This window comes from Aplidium turbinatum, chromosome 16 (genome assembly GCF_918807975.1).
Source record: "Aplidium turbinatum chromosome 16, kaAplTurb1.1, whole genome shotgun sequence".
Taxonomy (NCBI): Eukaryota; Metazoa; Chordata; class Ascidiacea; order Aplousobranchia; family Polyclinidae; genus Aplidium; species Aplidium turbinatum.
Window position 1 is genome coordinate 5,101,310 of NC_137487.1, and position 25,848 is coordinate 5,127,157.

At 38.9% G+C, this 25,848-nt stretch overlaps 1 protein-coding gene, 1 non-coding gene and 1 pseudogene across 2 annotated transcripts in view; 1 reads left to right on the forward strand and 2 right to left on the reverse strand.

Moving 5' to 3' along the window:
* Positions 1–4,951: 4,951 nt before the first annotated feature.
* Positions 4,952–25,848, reverse strand: part of LOC145785449 (pentraxin-4-like) — a 28,280-nt gene continuing 7,383 nt past the window's right edge. The window contains exons 5-7 of the mRNA XM_082597103.1: positions 11,643–11,914; positions 11,246–11,421; positions 4,952–7,986 (exon numbers count right to left, since the gene is read on the reverse strand). Of these exons, the coding sequence (XP_082453229.1) occupies positions 7,812–7,986; positions 11,246–11,421; positions 11,643–11,914 (623 nt within the window). The 3' untranslated portion in view covers positions 4,952–7,811. The remainder of the gene's footprint in view (positions 7,987–11,245; positions 11,422–11,642; positions 11,915–25,848) is intronic.
* On the forward strand, positions 5,205–5,276 carry Trnaa-ugc (transfer RNA alanine (anticodon UGC)). The gene has a single exon. It is a non-coding gene; the product is annotated as a tRNA-Ala (tRNA).
* Positions 12,999–13,094, reverse strand: LOC145786033 (U6 spliceosomal RNA; annotated as a pseudogene).

Genomic DNA, 25,848 nt, shown 5'->3' on the forward strand with positions numbered 1-25,848 from the left:
GGAACTAAAGGTTGAAATTTGCCAGTAACTGTCATCTGCAATACGGTACTGAAGGAATGACAATCGTTGATTCACTATCTCTGCCTTACAATATAATAAAGCTCTAAAGCAATGTAAAATGAACTATTAGGCTATCTGGGAATAAATCATACGCCTTCTCTCTCCACTATACAATGTAAGCCAGAACAAGCAAGACACTTCAGCAGCAACAAGAAACCGATCGGCTGCAATGACAAACTGCAATGACTGATGTTTGTAATTTGTCTGTTTGATTGGCAATCGACCATTGCATTTTTTCAATTCTGCTTGATAGGAGCTTTGTTCATAAAAGACCATTAGGCTATATGTACATTGTACATATTGAAAAACTTTGACTGCATGGGATATGCAAGCGTTTGTATTAAGCGGCGTAGGGATTTATTAATTGGGATTTTTATAATGAAGAATAGAATACAGTAAATATTAAAGTTAGCCTACTTTCCAAACAGTTTGGATGTAATAGACGGTTGGTTGCATTACTCGAAAATGTATTGACCGGATAATGCAGTTGAAAAGCAGTAGAAGGATGCAGCATTTTGCTTTACCCGGCAAGTAGCTACCGTTGTGCTCACATGCAAAACGAGCCTGTCAACTCTCATTCGGACGGTAGCCTCTACTACTGCTGGAGGCAAAGACAAGAGGAGGAGACTCTAACTATAGACTATAGTCGGGTCTATAGATTGTAGAGCAAGCGTAATATTAGAAAAGATGTGAACTTTAAATGTTATTGGTTCGAATCTCATCGTCAATGGGAGCTTGTGGCTGTGCTTTGAAAAAACAGCTAAAACTTCCCAGAAACTAAACACAGACTCTCAGAGATTGTTTTTTTGCTTTTGAATCTAAATCCAAACATGTAAGTAGCCCATACTCCTTAGCAGCCTCACGTTTTGTGTGAATTTATTTGCTACCTACAGACAGGGCCTCCAAGAGCCCTGCCGGGCCCCGGTGCAGATGTTGCTGCCGGGCCCCCCAGCGCAACATGTCGCGTGATATCTCATCAATCACAAGCAAAATTTGCGGTGCGCGTTCTTACAAAGGATAAATTAGGTTAAAGTATTAACACTCCATTATTTCACAAACAATGCACTATTGTAAATATAACTTTAAATTCACAGATACACACTAGTAATACACAAAGATAAAATGCTAAAACACTACATAGTGTAAATATAGCCTCAATAGCGTTGTCAGATATGGAATTCTGCCCTAATTTGAGGAAAAGTTTATAGCTGTTGAAAATAAAAACTTGTATTTTGGAAATTTTTTTTAGTCCTGGGCAAAGATCAAAACCCTAACCTTTCCTAACTCTAACCTTTCCTAACTCTGGCAACACCTGATTGTAACCATGGCAACAAGTGAGTAAAATCAGCCATTTCGAAGATAAAAATTGCAATACTATCCGGCATGGCTGACATACTGTAGCATTGCATATGCGTGCATACAGCTTTACATTAACATACAATACCATTTCTGACCTTGAAATCTGCAGAGACTAGGGCAGCAAACTTAGGATCAGAGGTGGGCAGTACCGAGTACAATTGTACCGCGGTACTGTACCGCGGTACTTTTTGTGGACCGGTACCGCGGTACTTTTTGAAATTTGTACCGGTTGCCTAAATACCCAGTACTTTTTTGGTCAAAATACCGGGTACTTTTATCGGTACTTTTTTTTCAACAATGTTAACTCCGTAACGATTTAATCCGTAACGATTTAATCCATGAACGAAAATGGCGCGAAGAGAAATCATCATGAACGAAAATGGCGCGAGGAGAAATCGCGAAGAGAAATCATCTCTTTGCGTCATTTTCGTTCATTTTCATTTGAAAAATGAAAATGTCATTTTTCGTCATTTTACGTCATTTTTCGTTACGTCATTTTTAAAAACCGTCATTTAGCTTTGAAAAAGTTAGAAGAACTGAAATCTAACAATATCGTTGGTGTTTGCTTGCCGTTAGTGACAGTTTTGATAGAAGCCATCCAAACGAGATTTCATCACGTCCTCCACAGCACTGATCATCAACTCGCCATGGCGTTGCATCCACATTTTCGGCTCTCGTTGATCCCACAATCGAACATGGATGAACAATATTCATTTCTTTCGGAAAGCATATAGCGAAAAGCATCAAGACTCAGATGATCAGCAAGCTTGAGTCTTTGCTTGAACAAGAAGGTCAGAATGAAGCTGAAAGCAGCAGCGACGACTTAGAAGAAGTTGCTCAGCAAGACGAGTTTTTCTGTTTTTTGTTTGAGCAACCGAGAAGCCGACGACAAAGTGCATCTAAACTGGTTGATGAATTTCTAAAAATGAGTCCTCAGAGATGCATCACAGTGCTAAGCATCCGAAGATCGAAAGATTGTTTATTAAAACAAACACTGCGATCCCTTCAAGTGCTGCTATTGAAAGAGTTTTTTCCACCGCAAAAGAAATTTTGAGGCCGAAACGAGCTGGATTAAGTGACACTCATTTTGAGATGCTACTGTTTTTGAAAGCGAATGCCTATAACAGGCTTGCCCCAAACTTTTACTAAATACCCAATTAGTTATAAAGTAATAGGCCTATAACTTTAGGGTCTTATCAAATTTTTTTTTGTAAAGTGTTGGGAACTGTTCTGCAATTCCTAAAATTTTTTAGTACTTTCTTTGCTTTGAATTGTGTGTGTTAAAATAGAAGTCCAATGAGGATTCGTTGCTTTGTGGTTTGCTCCGTATGTGGCATAATTACTGCTTTTCAAATGTTGTGGGCCCCTGTTTAATCTTTAGAGATAAATGTTGAACAGAAGTGTAAAAAGTAGTCCATTTGAATAATCAAGTAAAAGTACAGTTCTTGAAGGTCAATTCTAATTCGTCACAATCACAAGTAGAAAGTACCAGAGCACATTATCACTCAAGTAGAAGTAAAAAAGTACTGATCTTTAAAATTACTCAAGTAGAATTAGTAAATTTTGCAGTAAAAAAACAAACATTTTTGACAAATTTTATCAAGTTTTGAAAAATATTTCAAAACCCAATATTTTTAGTCATAAAATATCTCACTTAATAGTTTAATTTTTAATGAATCATTTAGGTCTTAGGAAGATAAACTTTTCGTTTCAACAATTCTTTTTAACAAAACTTTTCATTTTTAACAATTTCTCTTTAAAATAGTTTTTTATCTTAGAAATGATACCTTTTTAACAGATTTTTATCAAAGTTACAACTTTCTACTTGACAAAACATAAATTTACTCGAGTAACGTTACTTTGGCATAAAACTAAACCAGTGAAAGTAGAAAGTAATGAAAAATAAAACTACTCAAGAAGTACTAGTTACTGAACATTGCTACTTAACATAAAAGTAAAAAGGAATTATAGTGTCACTGTCTTTTATTTTTTGCAAGTTGCTTTTATGTTTATGCTAATTACAAGCCAATTCATTTTAGATGGATACCAGTTTTTTTGTTTTATTGCTACTTAAGTAACACTACTTTCATTACTTTACACTTCTGATGTTGAATGGCCTTTACTTCCAATAGCTTTCTATACGGCATGTTGGGTTGGCCCTTAACTATAAGTCTATAAACTAACAAGTATGCCTACCTTAAATTTATGCATTTATACTGAGCAAAATCAAGAGACTTGTGACTTTATTTTCCGATCTGTTCCATTCAGCTTTGCGTGCCTACCAAAGGGCTGGTTGAGCAGTCTTTGTGTAGAATATGAACATCATCATGGCGCGTTGCTGTTACTTGTTAATATAATTGGGATGGAGATGAATCGCATTTGTGGTTTTAAATGTAAGATTATTTCGATTACAATCACAAAAAAACTTCATCATTCTAAGTCTTGTAACTTGTATTTAAAAAAGTACCGTACCGGTACCGTGGTACTTTTTGAAAATAGTATCGGTACCGCGGTAATATTTTTGACCAGTATCGAGTACCGCGGTACTTTTAAATTGTACCGTGCCCATCTCTGCTTAGGATGAATGCATTGCTATTGTTCATGACATTAAGAAATACCAACTTCATATAAGAAATACCAACTTCAAAATATAAAAAACATTTTATGCAAAATTGACCTTACACGCAAATTTAAACATTTTATTGGCCCCCTGAACGCAAAAAAATGAAAATTTTGTTGTTCTGAAAAAGGGCATACCCATGAGGGGGCCCAATCAAAATACAAAACTAATATTCATATAAAAAAACAATATTTTATGCAAAATCAACCTGAGCACGCAAATTTAAACATTTTGTCAGGCCCCCCTAAACTCAAAAAATTGAAATTTCTGTAATTTAATAAAAGGGTATAGCCTATAGGCTACCCAGAAGGGGGCCCCATTCGACATACGGAACTAATATAAAAACAATATTTTATGCAAAATCGTTGAAGTCAATCTTTTTATCGCGTGAATTTAGACATTTTCTCGGGCCCCCTTGAACTCACCGGGCCCCGGTGCAATGCACCGGTTGTCCCCCCCTCTTGTGGGCCCTGCCTACAGATAGTATCTCGCTCTAACGAATGTGCAAGGGCATGTGCGAGTGTATACTTTCAGTTGTCACGACGGATAGGCTACAGCCTGAGTAAAATGATGTCCTTAAATTAGAGGTTGAATATAATATTTTTCAACGATAATGATGTTGAGCTCTAAAGCAGTTTAAACTTGCTAAAAAATCATCTAAAAAATTAAATTATCTTGTTCAATTTTCTATTTGAAGCTTCGTCAGTTTTAACTAAACTTAAGTCTAAAAAGTGAAATCACGTAGCCTACGTTTCAGCTAAAACGACGGGAAATCAATCAAACATGGTTTTGGACATACAAGGTGGACAGACAAGTATTTCACCCAGCCATCCAAAGATGTTCCGACACCTACATGCACCAATGAAATGTTTATTGTTTACGTTTAGTTGTCCAAGGATAAAGATGCAAAAAAAAAACAACCAAGTTTTATTGCGATAAAATAAAATATGATCAAAGTTTAAAATTAAAGCAAACTCCAAGTTGGTGTGCTGATACATTCACCAAGACTCGTTCATGTTACTTATGTACTCAGAGCGTTTTATAGGCTATCCACTTGAACTGATGTGTAAGAGAGTGTTTCGGAAAACGTCAAAAAATATCGATCGTTAGGCTATCATCGATTACCCGTTTAAAAATGATCATTTTATGCATTTGAAATCAAGATGGGGATGCAGCTCAGTGGTAGAGCGCATGCTTTGCATGTATGAGGCCCCGGGTTCAATCCCCGGCATCTCCACTTTTGTTTTTAAAACAAGAGAACGTGTTGTGAGGTGATGAAGACCTTGTTTGTTTGTTTATCTTTATCCTGCATTGCGGGAAAGCGGACTTGAGCGCTATGTATCGGTGTACGCCTTCCGACGTACACCTTGACCCACGCTGCAGCCGACGGCAATGTCTGTTTCCGGTTGTCTACTCTGCTTATGACTTAAATTTGGTACCACCCATTACTCGAAATCGATCACTGGGTAGAGGCAATTATCGTAAAGTTTCTTGCCCAGAGAAACAACAGCAGGTACGGGTGGTTGGAATCGACCCTGACCCACGTTGCAGCCGACGGCAATGTCTGTTTCCGGTTGTCTACTCTACTTATGACTTAAATTTGGTATTAGAGAACGTGTTGTACCCATTACTCGAAATCGATCACTGGGTAGAGGCAATTATCGTAAAGTTTCTTGCCCAGAGAATTAACAGCAGGTACGGGTGGCTGGAGTCGAACATGCAGGCTCTCGACTGCGAGCCCAACGCGCTAACCACTCGGCCACTGCTGCCGACCTACAGTGTTGTTTGCCGCGCGTATTTACCGTCCTCGCTTACAGTCAATTACTGCGTTAACGTGAGTTGCAAAGCAGTCGTTCTCAAATCATTTATAAGCATCTCATGGCTTATAAGTTCTTCATACATTATCTCATCCTTACTTCTATTTTCAATATGTTAAAAGCTGTATGCAATAACATACCAGAATTAACGCTTAATTGCTTTTTCAGTATTGAGTATGATACCACCTTTTCTTGGAGTGGGACCTACATTAAGAAGGGACGATGCAACGATAAAACATGTACCTCGCAACTTTTGGGTAAACACCATACCGAGTTACTGTAGTATCTTGAAAGTAATCCCGGTTCGGTCCTAGAATACAAGCGTAATTTATAACACTCACAATGCATGCATCACACAAAACTGTTTTCTACAAAGTTTGCTAAATTTTACTTTTGCCCAAAGTATTACAGTATTGGTGCCTTTGCAAATTGCAATTTGCAAATTGCCTTTGCAAATTTCAACCAAATTGCAATAGTGGTGTTGACCTGTGGTTCACTTCAAAATTAAAAGCAAAGACGTGCTAAAGTGTATTTTAAGCATTCACTTATTTCAATTGATTTACATTGTTATCAAAGCAAGCTACATTCCATTTGATGTAGTTAGTTGTGCGTTGCTCTATATAGGGCCTATGCTTTGCACAAATACGACTGAGGTTCAACCTATACAGCGACTATAAGAATCTATATGTTTTCATAGTATCTGAAGCCGGTTAACAATACGATTGGAATAAAAGTGACGTGAAACGCATATTTCTGCAAAACAAAGCTATTCTGCAGCTAGCGTTATTTTATTAATGCTGAGGAAAATCGTTTTGATATATTTTGATCTTACAAAACATAGTTACCGGTACGCTCAGGGTTGGAAGTCGTTAGTCAAAAAGCAATGATTATTTCACTATTCGATAGTGTCCAAAAAAGCAATGACTTTCCGCTATCGATACTTTAAAAAAGCAATCAATAGCTATTACTAAAAATACTGTATTTTATTGTATTAGCGTATTTAACGACCAGTAATGCCAGGTTGTTTTTTGAAAACAAGATAGTGAATCTAAAAAACAAGCCCAAAACAGGCAAATCAACACAAAAACAAGCCCAATAATTTGCTACCAATACCAATTAGCATAAAGCACGCAGTTTAGCAGTTCAAAATTTTCAATACAACCTTTGCCGTCCATACATCATGTTTATTTCAAGAATGACTTTTGTTTACGCCATTCCAAGCAATAATTATTTTGAAAAGAAGGGATAGTCTGCAATATTAACTACAATAAAAACCTCGCAATTTCAGTGTCATAAAAAAGTTAGAAAAAATTTGACTGGCCAAAAAACAAGCAACCCGCAAACTCTAAAACAATACGCAAACTCGAAAAAAAAAAACAAACTTGCGGGAAAACCGCAAGGTTGGCAACACTGTTAACGACCTCACTGGCATGTTTTTTTTTGCGAAAACCGGAAGGGGACTAGGTCGGATAGTAATCCGAAAACTAAATCTCGTAAATTCGTTTTGACGACGAAGTAAGTGAACAACAAAAAATGATTCAGCAGTTCTCCTAAATATCGATTAGTGAAAAACGATTAATGATTTCGTTGCTTGCATAAAAAAAGCAGTGAATAACGCACATTCGATATTTATTTTTAAAAGGAATGGGTATAAGCATTCGATATTCAGAAAGCAACGAATAACGCTATCGAATAGTGACAACTAGTCGTTACTTCCAACCCTGGGTACGCTCAAACAGATTTACCCTCAATTTGATATTTTCCAGAAAACATAAATTTCATAAAAAAGTGGGTAGGTCAATTTTAGAATGTAGTTATATTCTGATTTTCCAACAAGCGTCATGGAAAACTTTACTGAATCAAGTCGACCACGTAATTACGCCATGTACAAAGCGCTTGCAAATGCAACACATTGAGCTTGATGAGGAAAATGTTGATGAACGTCTGATATGGAATCAAAGAGTTGGGCATCTGTCCGGAATGCTGTAGGACACTTCTCCATGTAGCTCCACTCTATCCAGGGTAGTTGCAACAGCGATGTCTGTGGGACATTGGCAGCGTCGTGCAATGTTGGAGACTTCTGTGCTCGTCAGAACACGAGGCCAAATTAACAGATTGATGATTTGTCCACTGTGAAAAAATAATAAACATCACAGTCGCTGATAACTACCACGCTTGCCACCAGGGCCGGATTTAGATGATGGGGGGCCCGGGGCACTTTTAGATCGGAGGGCCCCCGTGCAAAAAAAATTTTCGCGCCTCAGGCGCGAAAAACCACCTCTACGTCAACAGTAGCATTAATCCAGCACTGCACACCATTTTGCAGAAACTTTAAAAGGCTGAAAGGAAAAAAATAACATAAAATCACATTTTTTCCACGTAGGAAGGCCCTTCAAAAGTCGGGGGGCCCGGGGGACCTGCCCCCTCTGCCCCTTCCCTAAATCCGGGCCTGCTTGCCACAAGAATTTCAATTAACATTACGTTTGGCAGCCGGGTGCAACAAAATTTGATTAGTGTGTTTCATCCCCGACCTTTAAGTAAATTTGTATGCCATGTTTTCCTGAGGCCGAAATACCGGAATGTAGGCTATCGGTTATCATGTCTACTTGCACTTGGCTACCGAATACATTGTTCATAGAAAGCGTTTTGGCCAGAGTGAAAATATATCTTCAGAGAAAATACAAAATGTTTGCTGTGCTGGTGAGTGTTCAGTCCAGTACGATCGGTGAGGGAAAGCAAGGAAAGCAGTGCTTACCTTAGCGAAAACTATGCAAAATATAATGACTGAATTCTAGGTTTAACTTATTATTTTTATCACGTCTATTTTAACTTGAAAACTACTGTATTCGTGACTAGAATTACTCGTAACGCTTGTGAGTAGTCTAAGTCCTCACCAAACCGCATGTTTTGCCTATAAATGCCAATTGACGCAAACCCTTCTGTCAGAAACAATCACTGAGGCTCCAGGTAAGCAACTATCAAACTTGCTTTCCCAGATTCAAAAATGTCAAAAAACGCCTTCGTTTTAACCAATCCTCACCCGTTTTGCAAAACGTCACCAGCTGCTTAGCCAGTCAGATGTGTTATGGTTATGGTAGGTTAGTTGTGCTTTCCCAGTGACGTCAATGCGTACATTCGCTAGAGCAGGGCTTCCCGATTCGTTTATCACCCCGCACCCCATGGGATTGATGAAGCCAATCTCGCACCCCCCTGTTTTGAAAGCGGAGTAATTCTGAGAAAAAAATTCAAAATACGCACGAAAACAATGCAGAAAAGCAGCTCACCGGCCTTTATATGGCTATTGAATAGGAAAAAGGGCAGCCTTCAACAACGCAATCACACAAAATGCAAAAGCGAATAAAGAAATGACACAAACTGAGAACATAATGGCGTTAATCAACATCTTTGACTTTTCTCCTGCCTCTTCTTTGCAATTATCTGTTCGAAATGCGGAACTTTGTTGGACAATGCATTGCGCAGATCATTTTCGGGGTCCAGGGCGTTGCGGTATTTATTCTTCATGTAAAGTAGAGATGAAAATCCCGAGTCACACAGCCAAGTGGTAGCAAATGGAACCAAAACTCGCAATGCTTTCTTAGCCAGAGTTGGATACCCAGTTTGAACGCTGTACCAGAAAGTTTCGAGTGAACTGGACTCATAAAGCAGCTTTGTCGATTGGCATACTTGCATATCTATCAGATGTTCCTTATCTTCATCCTCATCTCCCATCTTCTCTAATTTGAAGGCAAAGGGGTTAATGATTCAAGTTTCCGGTTCTTCCAGATCTTCTGGGGAGAAATATCCATCAAATGACTCTCTCAGGCTTTCCAAGTGCTGACTGATTTCTACCTTGACATATTATCGCATTATCCCGCCACCAATCACGTGAAGTTCGGACCACAGCTTTTTTGTTATCAGCAACTTGTCGGGTGGTATTTTCTTGTTGTTGTGCATTGTGCTGTAGCCTATAGGCCAATATACAGTATAATGGTCTGAGAGATAATCACCACCTCCCTCGTTAAAAAGAATCCATCTCTATATACGGTATAGCTCTTCTTCCTCGGTGGATTCTCGCACCCCTAGCAACAGCTACTCGCACCCCCAGGGGGTGCGGGCACCCCCAATCGGGAAGCCCTGCGCTAGAGCGACTAGACTAACTCGTCAGAATGGTATCCCGTCACGGTAAACGCACCGCATCATAATGCCAAAAAGCTTGTTGCTGTTTTTTGATGTCTCCTCGCCATGTACTTTAGCCTACTGTACTAGCTTTCATACTCATGCCTTTGCCCTTTTTACAGCTTTGATATAACGTTACTTCGCCAATGAACGTTCAGGTGCGGATGCAATATTTAGTTTGTTAAGCTTCTATACGCAGGAGGCAAACTTATCCAGCTTTTTGTACAAATTGCTTGCGGTTGTAATGTTTAGGCCAAAGTGTTAGTTTTTGTAGTGTAGGCTTAACTGAATATCTGAGAATGAACATTCATGACGAATTAAACATTTAGACAACTATTATTCCATGTCTAACACAGGATTTTCGTCCTGCAACGTTAAAATTAAGATTGTTCATGACTTCTAAACATTAAATGGATGTATGATCACGACATAGGCGAAGCACAATTTGACAGATTTTTATTTTTGATTTGTTTTGGAAATGCTCTCAGAGCGCACCAAATTGGAAGTGTTTTTCAAAAATTCCTGGGTAACACGCCTTCGGGCTTCGCCCGACGGTTACGCCCTTCGTGCCTACTACCTTGCTGCAGCATATTTCCAAGTTGCTTTCCCAACGGTTTAAGCCACCGAACGTCACTGGTGTTCACTGCTTTGCTTTTGAACTGATAGACGGGAAAAGTCTCTTTCTACTCTCAGTTGAATGACAGTCAAAAATCAACTCTTTTGCCTCTGGCTGGTAACGATCATGCGCAGCATAATTGATGTTGCATGACATGGTAAAGTAAAGGTCCCATACTCAGGTACTGAGCTTTGAGGAATGAGAAGATAAGGTTCTCATTATACTAAGCCTTCGGCACTAAAAAGAGTAGGGTGGCCAGTTCCTTTCTCTCGGCCGCCTTTACTTCAGCAACTATGCCCACCCAATTTATTACACCCTGGGTAGAGGTGAGCGGTGTTTATCAACAACCAGCTGAAGCCAAGTAAAACTACCGAAATAAAATTGAAATTAAAAAATTAAAATATAAGCTTGCTTGAAAAATGCTTGGAGCTGAAGTTTCTTTTAGAGGGTGTTTCGAGATTAAATTTGGAAAACTATTGTACACTTACGTTTAAAAAAAATGTTTTGACACACAATCTTTTGTGCATTTCTTTTGTCTCAGCATATTTAATACAATTTAAATTCTTACAGTTCTGCTGACAAGATTAACTCTCTTACCTAAATGATTGACTGGCATCTAAACCCCGTGCATTAGTACCATCCTGCTCTTGTCCAAGGATCAAATCTCCTCCTCCTTGTACAGGATCGGTGCTTATGACAACTCTATAAGATCTCCCATTGACATATGCTCCTCTTCTGTTGATTCGACTTGAAAACCAAACGCAAACATGAAGCTGTAACAACACTTCGAGTTTATATTAGAGGATGAGGGGTAATTTTAATTTCAACTTTTGCCCTGATTTTAAGATACAACAGTATATTCTGACACCTTTGGTATATATATTTTTTTCATTTTCGTTGAAAATTGAAAAGCAGAAGAAATCACTCTTGTGTGCAACTTAAAACGAAAAAAAATCACAAATCTTTTCTTTATTACGTCACACGTGTAGCCTACCTGTGTCAACGTAGCGACTGAAGAAATTTCAATATTGGAACTCGTTCCACCAACCCAGACACCGATGTTACTGGTGTCACGAAATCCAACTAATATCTCATTTGATTCTGAGGTAACTGCGTAGCTAAGGAACCACTCTTCGTCAACGGTAGAGGGCAGTTTAATCCAGGCACAAATAGTCGCTTCTTTCATCGCAGGGAAGTACGATCGATACCTCACGTAGTCGTCAGTTTGATACGCCCGTGGGAAATGATACTTGATCACTGGACAACCTTTACAGGAAGTAGAGAATAGTTTAATGCATACTACGAAAAATTTGTTGAAAAATTCGTTTGTTCATGGTAGCAAAGCTTTTGGATAACATGGTAAGTCCGTAAACTACCATCAACAACTCATAACTTCGGTAACATGCCTTAAAAAGTGTAAATATTCTGGCCTTGTTGAGGCACTTGAATACTTAGTAAGAAAAATCCAATGTCACAGATGATACATCCTATCTCAAAAAACAGAAAAAATGATGATATTTTTGGAATCAGCGCCGCAAATATATTCCAAGGGGCTGTCCATAAAAAACGTCCTTACAAAATTTTAAAAAATTACTCCCTCCCTTCATTTCTGCACTGTAGCAACCCCTCACTCCCCTTGTCCGTGCAGTGCTGACAACATCACTGGTATCTCCGTGACCATGGCTGTTCTATAAAGTTGTATTGCTTGCTTGAGATTACAAATATACTTTTACTGGAGTGGCAGTTTAGAAACCCTCTATAATTAAGCTTTGGGAGAGAATTAATTTTACAATGCCATAAACCAGGGGTCACCAACTGGCGGCCCGCGGGCCGCATGCGGCCCGCCACGCTGTACCGCTGCGGCCCGCGGAAGGTATCAGCGTACAAGTATAACCAAAAATACTTTTCTTGAGGAGTTAAAGAGCACGAAGGCGAAAAATAATTTTCGGGAAGCATATTTTCGCTTTGCATGCGATTCCACTGACCGACCAATCCGATTATAGTTCTAGCTGGGGGGTTGGTTAAAGCTATACCAATGCGATGTCCACTGAATGTCCAGCCACACTATCCCAGTGGTTGATTAAAATGTCTGTTTTCGAAATTCGAAAATGTCTGTGAGCATAGGGTTGCTTATTTTAAGTTTGCAAATATCATGTAAACACTAGTGTGGGTTTCATCGTTATGGTGTTTCACGAGCAGTGTTCTCTTTATGCAAGTTTTTGTTGGCAAAATAGATCGGTGTGCCAACTCAATTATAATAAATTGGAAAAAAATTGTATATAAATTTAAAGACTTTTTCTGATTGTATTATGAAAATGTTTAGCTTAGTACTGCAAAATGTTTTTTTTTAAGAAATATGAAACGCTTCACGATTTTGCGTGTCATCCTTGCGCAGGGACCATACTAATCTTCTCTGTATCGTTCCAATTTTAGTATTGCCGAAGCATGTAGCCTACTGCCGAAGCAAGTACTGCAAAATGCTGTTAATCAACAAATTCTTGCCACGCTGATAAGTGATAAGCATCGCAAGTGACAGTTGTCTATAATAAAAGAAAGAAGGTTTTATAGACTCTCACAAAAAGGATGAAAAACTAACTCATTGCTTTTTTAGAGGGAAGACTGTTCATGAATTACGATAGACTTACGATTTTTCGGTGATTTCCACAAGCGTTTGTTTCATGGTGCCTGGTTTCTTTCTCCTTGTTATTGGAGCCTATTTTTCGCTGATATGTTTGCAGACCACTATTGTTGCCTGTATTGCAATGTGTCAAACATTTCCTTGTCTACTGAAATTGTTAATTGCAAGATATCTTTTGTGAAGCGAAGTGACAACACCACTCTTGCTTGGCGATGAATATTCTGATGAAACTGCTCGCCTCGCTATAAGTGCGCAAAACAAGTGGCCTCGTTTATTAGGCAATGTTAAAGAAGTCAAACGTGTTGTAGGCCTAAAAGGAGCTTGGCCTGGCAGTAGCGTTGTTCGATTAATTTTGTTGCTGCGGTATTCTAACATAAATATGAACAACATGTAACGCTGGATACTGGGTACGAAATGCGTTCTTTTCTAGCATAAGTCAACCTACTTAAAATTGTATTAGTGCGGCCCGCCACAGCTCTCCTTAGTGCCAAAGTGGCCCGCATGCAAAAAAGGTTGGTGACCCCTGCCATAAACAGATGACTGACAGTAACTTAATGGGATTGAATGGCATTAATCAAAGCAAATACAGTACAATACACTAATAAAATAACATCGTACTAAACTCAAACGTTTTTGGCAAGAACCCTTAGCCCTCTTCAGGAAATACCTAATACATCTAAATATAAAACAAACAAACAAATAGCTGTAAATAACAGTGGTGATAAGCGACTGAAATAAATAACTGCAATATGGACTGAGCTAAGTACAACGTACAACTGAAGAACAGATACCAAAGGTGTTAACATTTTGTTGATGCGTATGAGTGTAATCACAAGACAAGATAACGAGCGGCAATAAAAGGCAATTAACTTGTAGTAAACGCAATCTAATAAAAATTTAGCAGGAAAGATGCCTCTTCAGCGAATAACTGCTTGTTGAGCTACAGTTGCGTTGTTTTATATGAAGTGCCTCGTGAATTTTGGTTTCAAATTCTGATTGGCAGTTTCAAATTATTTCAAACGAATCTGATACAAAATTGACACCACAACAAATACTGCAGTCATACATAAGGTCTTTAATTGCACTGTGTTTATTGATGTATGCCCAATTAAGGTGTTACTTTGCTCTTGTAGCCAAATATCTAGTGGACACAAACTACGTATGTATGTCAAATTCGTGGCAAAAAGTGAATTGAAAAACAATGTTGGAACGAAGAGACTGGGGAACGGGAGGTTTCAGCGAAAATATCTACCAATTTTAAAGGTTTTGTATAGAAGAGGGACAACGTCTATGTTAATGTTTGCGTTTAAAGAGTTTCGATAAGTTTTTAGCATATACAAGTGATTCTTTACCTAGGAAAGGTATGGATACAGAGTTATGGAAATCTATTACGTCAATATTTGAGGCAGATTTTGAATTAAAACGTTTTAAAATCTTTTCAAAGAAATGCCCGGGATATCCATTAGCACATGACATTGACCAGTGGCGTAGCCAAGGGGGGGTTTTGGGGGTTACAACCCCCCTTTGGCACGCGTGTGACGTCACGATATTGAGAATGATGCTTTCAGTAAAAAAAAAATTGCCTAATTTTATACAAAATTGCATTAAAAGAACGAGTTTTGCCAATACCAAACATTCAAACATCTCAGCCAGGAATTAGCAACAAGAAAACACAGAGACTTAGCTTTATTTCCAAAAAATGCCAAAGAAAACATGATCTTATCCTTTTGCTATGCTACCAGACAGCACCATTTTACAGGAATATTCGTACCCACATTTTTGTTGAAACTGCTCTCGGAATGCACCAAATTCAAAGTAATTTTCCAAAATTTCCGGGGGTGGCCCCCCAGACCTCCCGCCGCTGGGTGGTCAAAACCCTTTCTTTCAAAATTCCTGGCTACGCTACTGACATAGACTAAATTTCGGTGATTTCAATCATGTAGTGACTTGTGTTTGAGCAAATAGAAACGTGTACGGTTAAGTAAGGCTAGAAACCAGCCAACTTTCCATTTAGTGGGACGCACTGCGTTGAAATTCAATGATAATCCGGTCTAACTTGGCTTTCGCCAAACTCAAGTATCGAAAGAACGTTTATTTTTAGCACTAATTGCAAAGTTCATCTGATGAAAGCGAAAGTAAAAGCAATGACAACAAGTTGATTTGTTGCTTCACTGACGTTTCGCGCACCACGATAATGCGCATCCTCAGAGTGAATAACATACAAAATAAAATTTACAAAGTTATATACTGCAGTTTTGATTTTTGAAGGCAAGAAAAAATAAAACACACAATATTTTAAAGATTGGCCAATTATGCGTGTCAAGACAATAAAGAATAGATTTCGCCGTTTTGGTTGAGTAGCCTACATTGCATTGTTTTGACGTAATGTTCATGAAACAACTTTTTGCCGTGGTGTTGATAATAATTTGTTTCATTTTTCAAAGTTTTTGTTTCTGACCAGTTAATTCTGTGATCTTCTTTTAGTATGTGTGAACAGAGAGCTGACTTGAATCAGTGAAACAATATATCAACTTGTTTGTCATTGCTTTTACTTTCGCTTTCATCAGATGAACGTTGCAACTAGTACTAGAAACGATAATTATCCTGATAAGCACCCAAAATTTTCAGTATTTTCAGAAAGAACGTTCATCAACTGTTAGTTTAACCATGACCACCTAAAGATACGGCCTGATTTGTCACATTTTGCAGAAAGTTCCAGGTTTTTCTAACTTTGGGCGAACGTTTGAATAAATTTTTCTAAAAATTAGATTTTTACGCTTTCTTTATTATTTTCCCCAGATGACACAATAGGTTTTAACATCCTCACATGTTAAAAAACAAAGAAAATTCGATTTCGAAGATTTTAGTCAGACTGTTAATTTTCAATAACAGTCTGATTTTGCGTTTTTTAACTTACTTTTTCTCATTTGCTACTGCTTCCCCAAGGCAACAAAAAAGTTTTATGTCATTAGAAAACCGCAAAAAGTAAAAACATCTCAAAAACTGTCAGTCAAGCACCAAAGAGTAGCTGTAATCAAAATCTGCAAAATGTGACAAATCAGGCCGCATCTCCAGGTGGCCATGGTTTAACGTATAGAAGTAGAATGGTTTTTCTAGCTGTTTCCACAGTGAATTTTATATTTTTATGTTGAGATTTGAAGACATTAAGAAAAGTTGAACACGAATCATCATCAAAAATGCCAAAAATATCGTCCACATGTCTAGGGTGAAGTTTCGGATGAAAATCTTCAGACTTTTCAAAACTTTTTGTTTCAATATGTGCTAGGAACAAATTAGCAATGGTAGGACCTGGTGGAGACCCCATTGCTACGCCATTGATTTGTTTGTATGAATTATTTTTATGTAAAAACATACCTTGTGCGCTAAAGTGAGAAGTTTGATAAATATTTCTTTTTTGATAGGAGGATGATTCGGTTGGGAGTCCGAAAAAATGCAATTAGCGATGATATTTATGGTTTCAGTTAACCGTACATTTGTAAACAAGGAAGACACATCAAACTCACCATCAATTGATTTTTGTGGCAAGGGAAGGTATTTACATTTTCTAAATATTTGTTGGTAGAGTCGAGCATGTACTGTACTTGTTAGGAATACAAGGTTTAATTTATAGAGTCCAAGAATTTTGCTAAACGGTATTCAGGTGTACCAATCATTGACACAAGTGGCCTAACAGAGTTTCCATCTTTATGGACTTAAACAAGGCCATAAAGTTTTCCTGGGTTGCTTCCAGATGGGATAAGTTTTTTACAAATGTCTTTGTCAAGTTCTTTTAAATACGTACGTATAATTTGCGATAGACTTTTCTTTGTTGATGATGGGATGTTTCTTGACTGTGTCGTCGATCCTCATGAATTTAGAGTGCTCATCAACAATAGAGCCCAGTTTTGAATGATATTCTTCTATTGTTAAACTTAAATATATCAGATTCCCATGAAGTGTAACAAAGCTTCAATGGCTTATACGAAATTGCGTTGCAATACCACACTTTTCAAGTGCTACTGTTTACAAAACTCCTTCACGACTGCATGCAAAACATCGTGACAGGAAGATTGCCCGTCGAAAAATTGCCCGTCGGAAAATTGGCCGCCGGAAAATAGGCAGTGTGGGAATATTACCCGCCGGAAACTTGCCCGTGTTGGAAAATTGCCGTCGAGAAAATTGCCACCCGGAAAATTGCCCGTCTTTGAGTAAGACATAGCTGAATTTGGGAAAGTGCAAATTCGTCTAGAGATGAAACACAACTCAGAACCTAAGGCACGACATGCTTGGTGAGAAGAAACTACCTCATCTTTCAAAGCTTCTTTTGTTTCCACAATATCTCTACCTGATGAATGTGTAGCCTATGTTCATTTACTTTGTTTAAAATTTAAATATTGTCAATATGCTAATTTGTTTGTTTGTTTGTTTGTCTATCTTTATCCTGCATTGCGGGAAAGCGGACTTGAGCGCTATGCATCGGTGTACGCCTTCCGACGTAGACCTGACCCACGCTGCAGCCGACGGCAATGTCTGTTTCCGGTTGTCTATTCTACTTATCCCTTTAAGGCACATAACCTTTTTAAACATATTTTTCTTAAACCAAGGGAGTTTCCTTAACCTATAAGTGTTGTAAAACACATATTAATAAAAAAAATTGGAAAAAAATATTATCTTTGGCATTTTTGACGACGGGTCATTTTTGACCCAATGTACCTTAGCGGTAATTTTTGACAATTTTGAGAAAATTTGTATCCAGTGGTCTCTTCAAGCACTGTTGTGCGCATTTTGCATACAATTTTTAGACGGATGCGCAAGGATTGTTGAAGGTTGATTTGGACAGATGTATCTGCTAGATTTCATTTTCATTTGTGCAAAAATGGCCTATAAGTGCGTTATAAGGAAATTTTTCCCCATCATCCAGGAAAATCGGAGACATTTTTAGTCACCAAGGCGCAAAAGGAACATGGTGTTTCACACCTTTTTGAACGGTTTCTTATGGGGAAACTTTTAGACAGAATACTACAAGTAGCATATTTGTTTTTGGGGTAGCCTACCTGGTAAGATTAGTAAATAGGCATCTAAACATCCTCAAGTAAACACTAATTGAGCAGTTTTTTTTTTCATTGAAAATTTTGTAAACAACCAAACACACAACTTCCTCTCAAAACGTCCAGACTTGTCGCTCCAACATATTCAGAGCCAGCAAGCCATTGCAGCACAACAACATCGACACTATTACACTAAAACTATCAAAAAACACAAAACTAGGCAAATGTCCCCATGTGTTATTTTCCATGTGTCCATGTCGTGTTACTCATGTGTGAATGTGATACATTTGAAAGCAATTTCTTGCTTTAATATAGCAAAGGTAAACGCCACAAGTGCTGCACATATTGTAGGTTTAACAATCTTTGTTATTTGTGGCACACAATCTGCATCTTCGTCTATCACCACTCTTCACCATTGTGTGGTTGGCACCTGCAGCATTGGATACCTGTCGGGCTTGTTTTGATTTTGTCATAATAGGTGTAGTTGAGTGAACACGTTTTCTGCTGCTGAAATTTCCAATCATACTTTGGGCAACTTGTCTTCTAAACATTAGCGAAGAAATACTGTTTACAGTACCATCATCGTTCTCAGACATTTTGTTGTGTATCACATGAGAATTGTTGATACCGATATCTATCACATCAAACACAAGCCGAAGATAATATTTTGACCTGCAACGGTGGTCGAATTGGTAGGTCACCTTCTTTTGGTCCATGATGTCCACACCACCCATAAACTCATTGTACTGCTTCACGACATCAGGACAATCAATAATTTGTTTTTCACTAGACCCTTTCTTTCTTCGTTATATTTTTAGTACTGGGTCTGCAGATAAAAAGTTTGTTAGCATGTGCACAGCTTTGTTGTCCATTCACTTCAAGAAGTGTATGCCGTTGGCTTCAAACTGCGCAATGTGTCCTCTTTTCATGTCTTTGTCAGAAGGAACTTGTTTCGGCAAAAATTTACGGTTTATACGTACCGTTCCAGCACTTAGTATATTCTTCTCCAGCAGCTTGACTTGAAGTGAAGGCGAGTTGAAAAAATTGTCTATGTAAACTTGACATCCTAGATGATGGATCTTTTCGGTTAGTTGTAGAACTACACCTTCACCCAGTCCATGTTCAACACATCCATCTTTTTTGCCAGTATAAAGTCTAAACTCGAACAAGTATCCCGACTTGGAGTCACACCTACACCACATTTTGAAGCCCCATTTGATTGGCTTACTCTTTAAGTTCTGCCGAAGAATATTACGTCCTTTAAATTTAACCATGTGTTCATCGATAGCTTGGCATTCCGTGGCATTCATTGCATTTTGAAAAGAAATATTGAAATGGTCAAAAACTGGCCGAACTTTGAATACTCTATCATGTGATGGGTCATCTCGGGGTTTCATCAAGCTATTATCATTGAAATGTAGATAATGGCGAATTTCTTCGAACGTCTCAGCGGCATTACATTTGCAACAAATGGCACGCTGAGGTCTGGATCAGTGGACCAATAGTCCCTCATGCTTGGAAGAACGTGGTACCCCATAATTATGTGGATACCAAAAAATGCTTCCATCTCTTCAATGGATGTAGTAAAAGTATGACCATTTTGCTGGCTATAAAGAATGGTTTGTGGAACAACTATATCAGCCAAGAAAGTCTTAAAATTTGAAGTATTGTTGAATATTTCATACGGTGTCGGATTTCTGATACGCTCAGAAGCAACCTTCCAAAATTGTAACCAGTGGCAGCCTGAGTAGAGTTGCTTGTTGTTGATTTTCCATGTGGCTTTCTTTTCCAATTTAGTTTTGGACTGATATTTGAAGTTGTAGCTGAGGTTGTGGCATCAAGTTCCAATTGAGCAGCCAGTAGAGGTGATTGAGAAGGTGGGTCTATGACTATTTCTACAGGGTTTTGTACATTTTGACTCGCAATGTGCTGAACATCCTCTTCGAGAAAATTTATATCCTCTTCATCCAGAGGCAAGTTATCTTCCGTGTCACTAAAATCACAGCTTAGAATAGCTTCAATGTTACCATCATTCACAATAAAATGCTTGCTACGATTGTTTGCCATAATGTACCTAAATCAAAAATATAACAACAAAAAGTCACTCTGCAATTATTATTGTTACAAGTTTATCTACATAACTTTCAGTGCTGAGTAGCCTAGCCCATGCAAAAACTAAAAGCTGGTTAACATGTATAGGTCCAGGCCTACTTACCAGCTTACTGCAGCCCACTTTTACAAATGTTAAGATAGGCCCGCAGGACAAGAGAGGGCATAAACAATGTTGAAAATCTTTCAGTTTTATAGATGTCCAAGTAGACCTAAAGTTACCATATAGGCCTACCAACATAAAAGTATTCTGCCTTTCTGTCTCTGCCTAAAATTCAAATGTGAAAGATTTTGCCTACAGCTTCACAAAACAAGAAGCAGGAGGTTGGTCACAAAGTGTTTAGCCTATTTAATACATTCACAAAATGACATTTATTACAGACTATAAGTTATAAACACTATCAAACCATTTATTTTTACATCAATTCAGCCATTACTCTTTGCTGTAGACTCACTCAACCATCTTGGAATATTTACCTCTAGCGCACACTGGGTCAAAAATGACTCAAGAAAAAAGATAGGCTATAATTCACTTTTATAATAAATTTTAACATCACCATTTGCTGAAATATAGTAGAACATAGCCTCTACTCTACATAAGGACCGAAAATAAAATAAAAAAATAATTTCTGAATCCGACTCATGGACGCACAAAATAGCACTTTCAACCAGCTCTAGCCAGGCGCGGATCTAGGAGTTTTTTTCGGGGGGGGCCAGAAAATTTGAAAATCAATAAAAAAGAAAAAAAAGATAAAACACATATAAACAATGATACTACGTCATATAGCCTAGATATAATATAAAATAGACATTAAAACAGCCATTTTCATCAATTGTGAATGTTTAAAAAATAAAATTTTGCTTCAATAAAAATCGGTAAGCATGCAAAGTAAACTTGAAGTGTGGTTTAAAACCCTGTATGCAGTGTCCATGACCAATTGGATATATTTTATGTTTGCAAGTGTATACGGAGATTGATTGAAATTATAATGAAGACTAAACACTATAAATCAGCCATTCCAGTGGCGTAGCCAGAAATTTTGAAATTTTTTTTTTTTTTGACGTCTTAGGCGAAGTCTACCGGCGTGTTCGCCTGAGACGACACCCAGCAGCGGGGGGTCTGGGGGCTTCCCCCAGAAATTTTTGAAAATTTACTTTGAATTTGGTGCATTCTGAGAGCATTTTCAACAAAAATGTGGGTATGAATATTGCTATAAAATGGTGCTGTCCGGTAGAATAGCAAAAGGATATGATCATGTTTTCTTCGGCATTTTTCGGAAATAAAGCTAAGTCTCCATGTTTTCTTGTTGCTAATTCTTGGCTGAGATATTTGAATGTTTGGTATTGGCAAAAGTCGCTCTTTTAATGCAGTTTCGTTTAAAGTTAAGTAAACTTTGTTTTAGTGACATAAAGAGACTGAAAGCATCATTCTCAATATCGTGACGTTACACGCGTGCCAAAGGGGGGTTGAAACCCCCAAACCCACCCCCGCTGGCTACGCCATTCAAGGTTTCAAATTCGTTCAACTGAGGCCATTTGGTTCAGCGTTGGTTTCATCTCCCACAAATGTTGCTATTAAAATGTATTAGAAGTTGTATGAAAGAAAATAACGGAGTCTGATCGATGGATAATTTCAACCATAATAACAAAAAAACTATTCCCCCCCCCCCCCCGGGATAAGTTAAGTCCGCTGTGGGACTAACATCAGCTGTTTAGAAGCATATCAAACCATTTGATGCGGAAACATACAATTTCAACAATTCCTCACAAAATTTCGGGGGGGGCCCGGGCCCCCTGGGCCCCCCCCATAAATCCGCGCCTGGCTCTAGCCCACGCCAGGCAATGCCGATTTAAGCGCGGAAGAACTTCAGTGTTGCCGAAATAATATATACAAATTTGCAGCTGAAGGGTTTTGGCACGAGGTGGAACAGAAAAATTTTTCAAAAAACTATTTCTATTGGGTGTAAAATTGCCCGAAAGTTGTGGGTCATTTTTGGCCCACTGTACCTCAAAGGGTTATGACTTAAATTTGGTACTACCCATTACTCGAAATCGATCACTGGGTAGAGGCAATTATCGTAAAGTTTCTTGCCCAGAGAAACAACAGCAAGTGCGGGTGGCTGGAGTCGAACATGCAGGCTCTCGACTGAGAGCCCAACGCGCTAACCACTCGGCCACTGCTACCGACTACCGAGTTCGTGTGTGATCTTGCTTTGGAACTTGTAGATTTTCTTTCCCTGCACTCCCAATAAATTGTAGCACCACTTTTATTCATCTTATTCCGATAATACATAAATTGCAATTCATCTACAAGTATGAAGTATGTCTTTTCCGCGCTCACTTTTTATGACGGTCACCATTTTGGGGTGGCAAAATTTGAGACAATAGAAGAATCTGAAAGACTGTCCTCAGAACTCAATGTAAAGCTGTAGGCTATACTTTTGTCGGTATGAGATTGCGAGAGTTGATATTTATATTCCCCAGAAGCATTTTTTCATTTAGTTTGGCATTTGCAGATTAAAATTTATCACGCCTTTTATCACAGCTGGGTGCTAAGTTTAAACTATTAGACTTAGAGAAACAATGGTTTAATACCGATTCACAGCTGGACTTTTTTAGGAGCTATTTCTTACTCAAAGACGGCAATTTTCTGGGGGCAATTTTCTCGATGGCAATGTTCCCACACGGGCAATTTTCTGGCGGGCGACACAGGGGCGCCGGAAGCGGGAAGCAGGGGGGGCAGATGCCTCAATTTTTCTGCAGATGGAGGGCAGGGGGGCAATGGTGCCCTTTTAAAGTCATATAAGCTACTGCACATTTTGCAATACAACAATTTCTGCTATTCGCTTTTAGACTAATTATAATCTTTCATTTTTGCCTCAAAATAATATTTACGGCACAAAATTAGGCCTTAAAACTCGTTTTTTTTTCGGCAGCCATCGTGGCCTACCGGGAGCTCCTTCACGGCGGCCAAGTCTGCGTGCTTGGAGGCCAAAATACAAATAATGATAGCACAAGTAAATAGAATTAAACTTGCAACAATGCTGAAATGATCACTTAGCGTTGTTGAAGTCTGGGCCTGGGCGACGTCCTACAATAGAATCGTTGCACCACGCAATAACTGCTTTATCGGGATTGTAATGCAGTACTGCGGGACCATCTAACGACACTCGCACGAGTGTCTCCAATGTGGCTAATTGTAAAAAAGTTTGCCACTCCCCTAGAATTCTTTTTAGCAACGAAAAACAACGTTCGACATGTACTGACGATGACGTCAAGGTAATAAAATAAGTATTTCAATGATGTGAAGGACATTAGCCTACTAGAAGAAGCATATTTTTTGCAAAATATGATCAAAAAATGTCTTCCCCTCGGATGTCAACTAACCTAGTTCTCCTTTTTAACAACGATTCAATGTCCGACAACATCGAATCGACATAAAAACGACAATATTGCCAGCCGACGTAAATTAGCACTTCGGATTAAGACTTTGTTAAAATAAACGTAGGGAATTACAAACAAGACTTATAGCTGGTGATCGCAGCTGGATAAATTCCATCAGTAACAAATATTCCGGCACAATGCAACAGTGGCGATTATGACGCGCTGACCTAATTTTGCGTCACTCTTTGGTACTATATATTTTTGACAGTTAATTCACGATCATTCTATTGCGAAATTAAATAATTGGCTAGAAGAGACCGGCGGCCAAACTTGGCCGACTGAGGAGGTAGCACCGGCGGTCATTCAAGCACTACTTAGCGGCCATGGCTGCAGGCTGCTTTAAGGCTTGACAATAGGTTACATCATTATAACATAGCATGATGCCCTTCTTTGTATACCGGACACTTGTAGGCTATCATTACTCAATACATAGTGAGCTAATAGATTAGCATTATCGCTATATTTTATCTTAAAACTTGAAAAAAATTGGCCTTATAGTAATAAAAAGTGCCTTTTTTTTCGCAATGTTGCCACCCCAGTCAAAAATTGTTCCGGCGCCCCTGGGGCAATATTCCCACACGGGCAATTTTCCGTCGGGCAATTTTCCAGCGGGCAATTATCCGACGGGCAATTTTCTTACTGCCGCAAAACATGTAGGCCTGATTTAGACATTTTTGCTCCAAGGGCACTGCAAGGCATCAAAAATGTTTCTGTAGATCGTTATTGGAGCACACTCATCATTTATTTTTCCGATTCAACTTTATTCTCTTCTTTAACTTGTGAGTTAACATCTTCAAGACAATTGTGTTTGATGTGTGTTATCTTCGGCTTCTGGCTTCGGCAGCGGTGGCCGAGTGGTTAGCGCGTTGGGCTCGCAGTCTGCATGTTCGACGCTGAACGAGAGTTTGTTTGTTTGTTTGTTTATCTTTATCCTGCACTGCGAGAAAGCGGACTTGAGCGCTATGCATCGGTGTACGCCTTCCAACGTACACCTGACCCACGCTGCAGCCGACGGCAATGTCTGTTTCCGGTTGTCTACTCTGCTTATGACTTAAATTTGGTACTACCCATTACTCGAAATTGATCACTGGGTAGAGGCAATTATCGTAAAGTTTCTTGCCCAGAGAAACAACAGCAAGTGCGGGTGGCTGAAGTCGAACATGCAGGCTCTCGACTGCGAGCCCAACGCGCTAACCACTCGGCCACTGCTGCCGACAACCACTCGGCCACTGCTGCCGACAAGCCACTGGCCACTGCTGCCGAGAGCCTGCATGTTCGACTCCAGCCACCCGCACTTGCTGTTGTTTCTCTGGGCAAGAAACTTAACGATAATTGCCTCTACCCAGTGATCGATTTCGAGCTACTAAATTTAAGTCATAAGTAGAGCAGACAACCGGAAACAGACATTGCAGTCGGCTGCAGCGTGGGTCAGGTGTACGTCGGAAGGCGTACACCGATGCATAGCGCTCAAGTCCGCTTTCCCGCAATGCAGGATAAAGATATGAAACACAAACAAACCTGCTGTGACGTGTGACGTCGGTCGCAGATATAAAATACATTGGACATGAACAGATACGTGGCTTTTGCTCTTGGCTGAACAAAATCCGCAATCGACCCTGTTGCAAACCAGCATGCTCTTTTTTATACTTGATCTGCAATAGCTGCTGTGTGAAAAACATTTTTGTCGTATGATTAAATCATTGAGTGTTAAAAAGATTTTCCTCACACGACCTTTGCACTGCGAGGTTCAGCAAAAATTAACATAGGCAGAAAGTGTCCTCTCATTTCGCACACACGCATCGGATTTTCGCACAAAAAGTTGTGTGTTCAGAGCCAGAACGCGGCGCAGCAGCGGCAAACATTTGGTGACTATTTTATTTCAGTTCAATAATTTGAATCTGGTTCAAATTTAGAACCGGTTTTAAAGGGTCCGATTTTTTGAAATGAACATCCCTACTTAG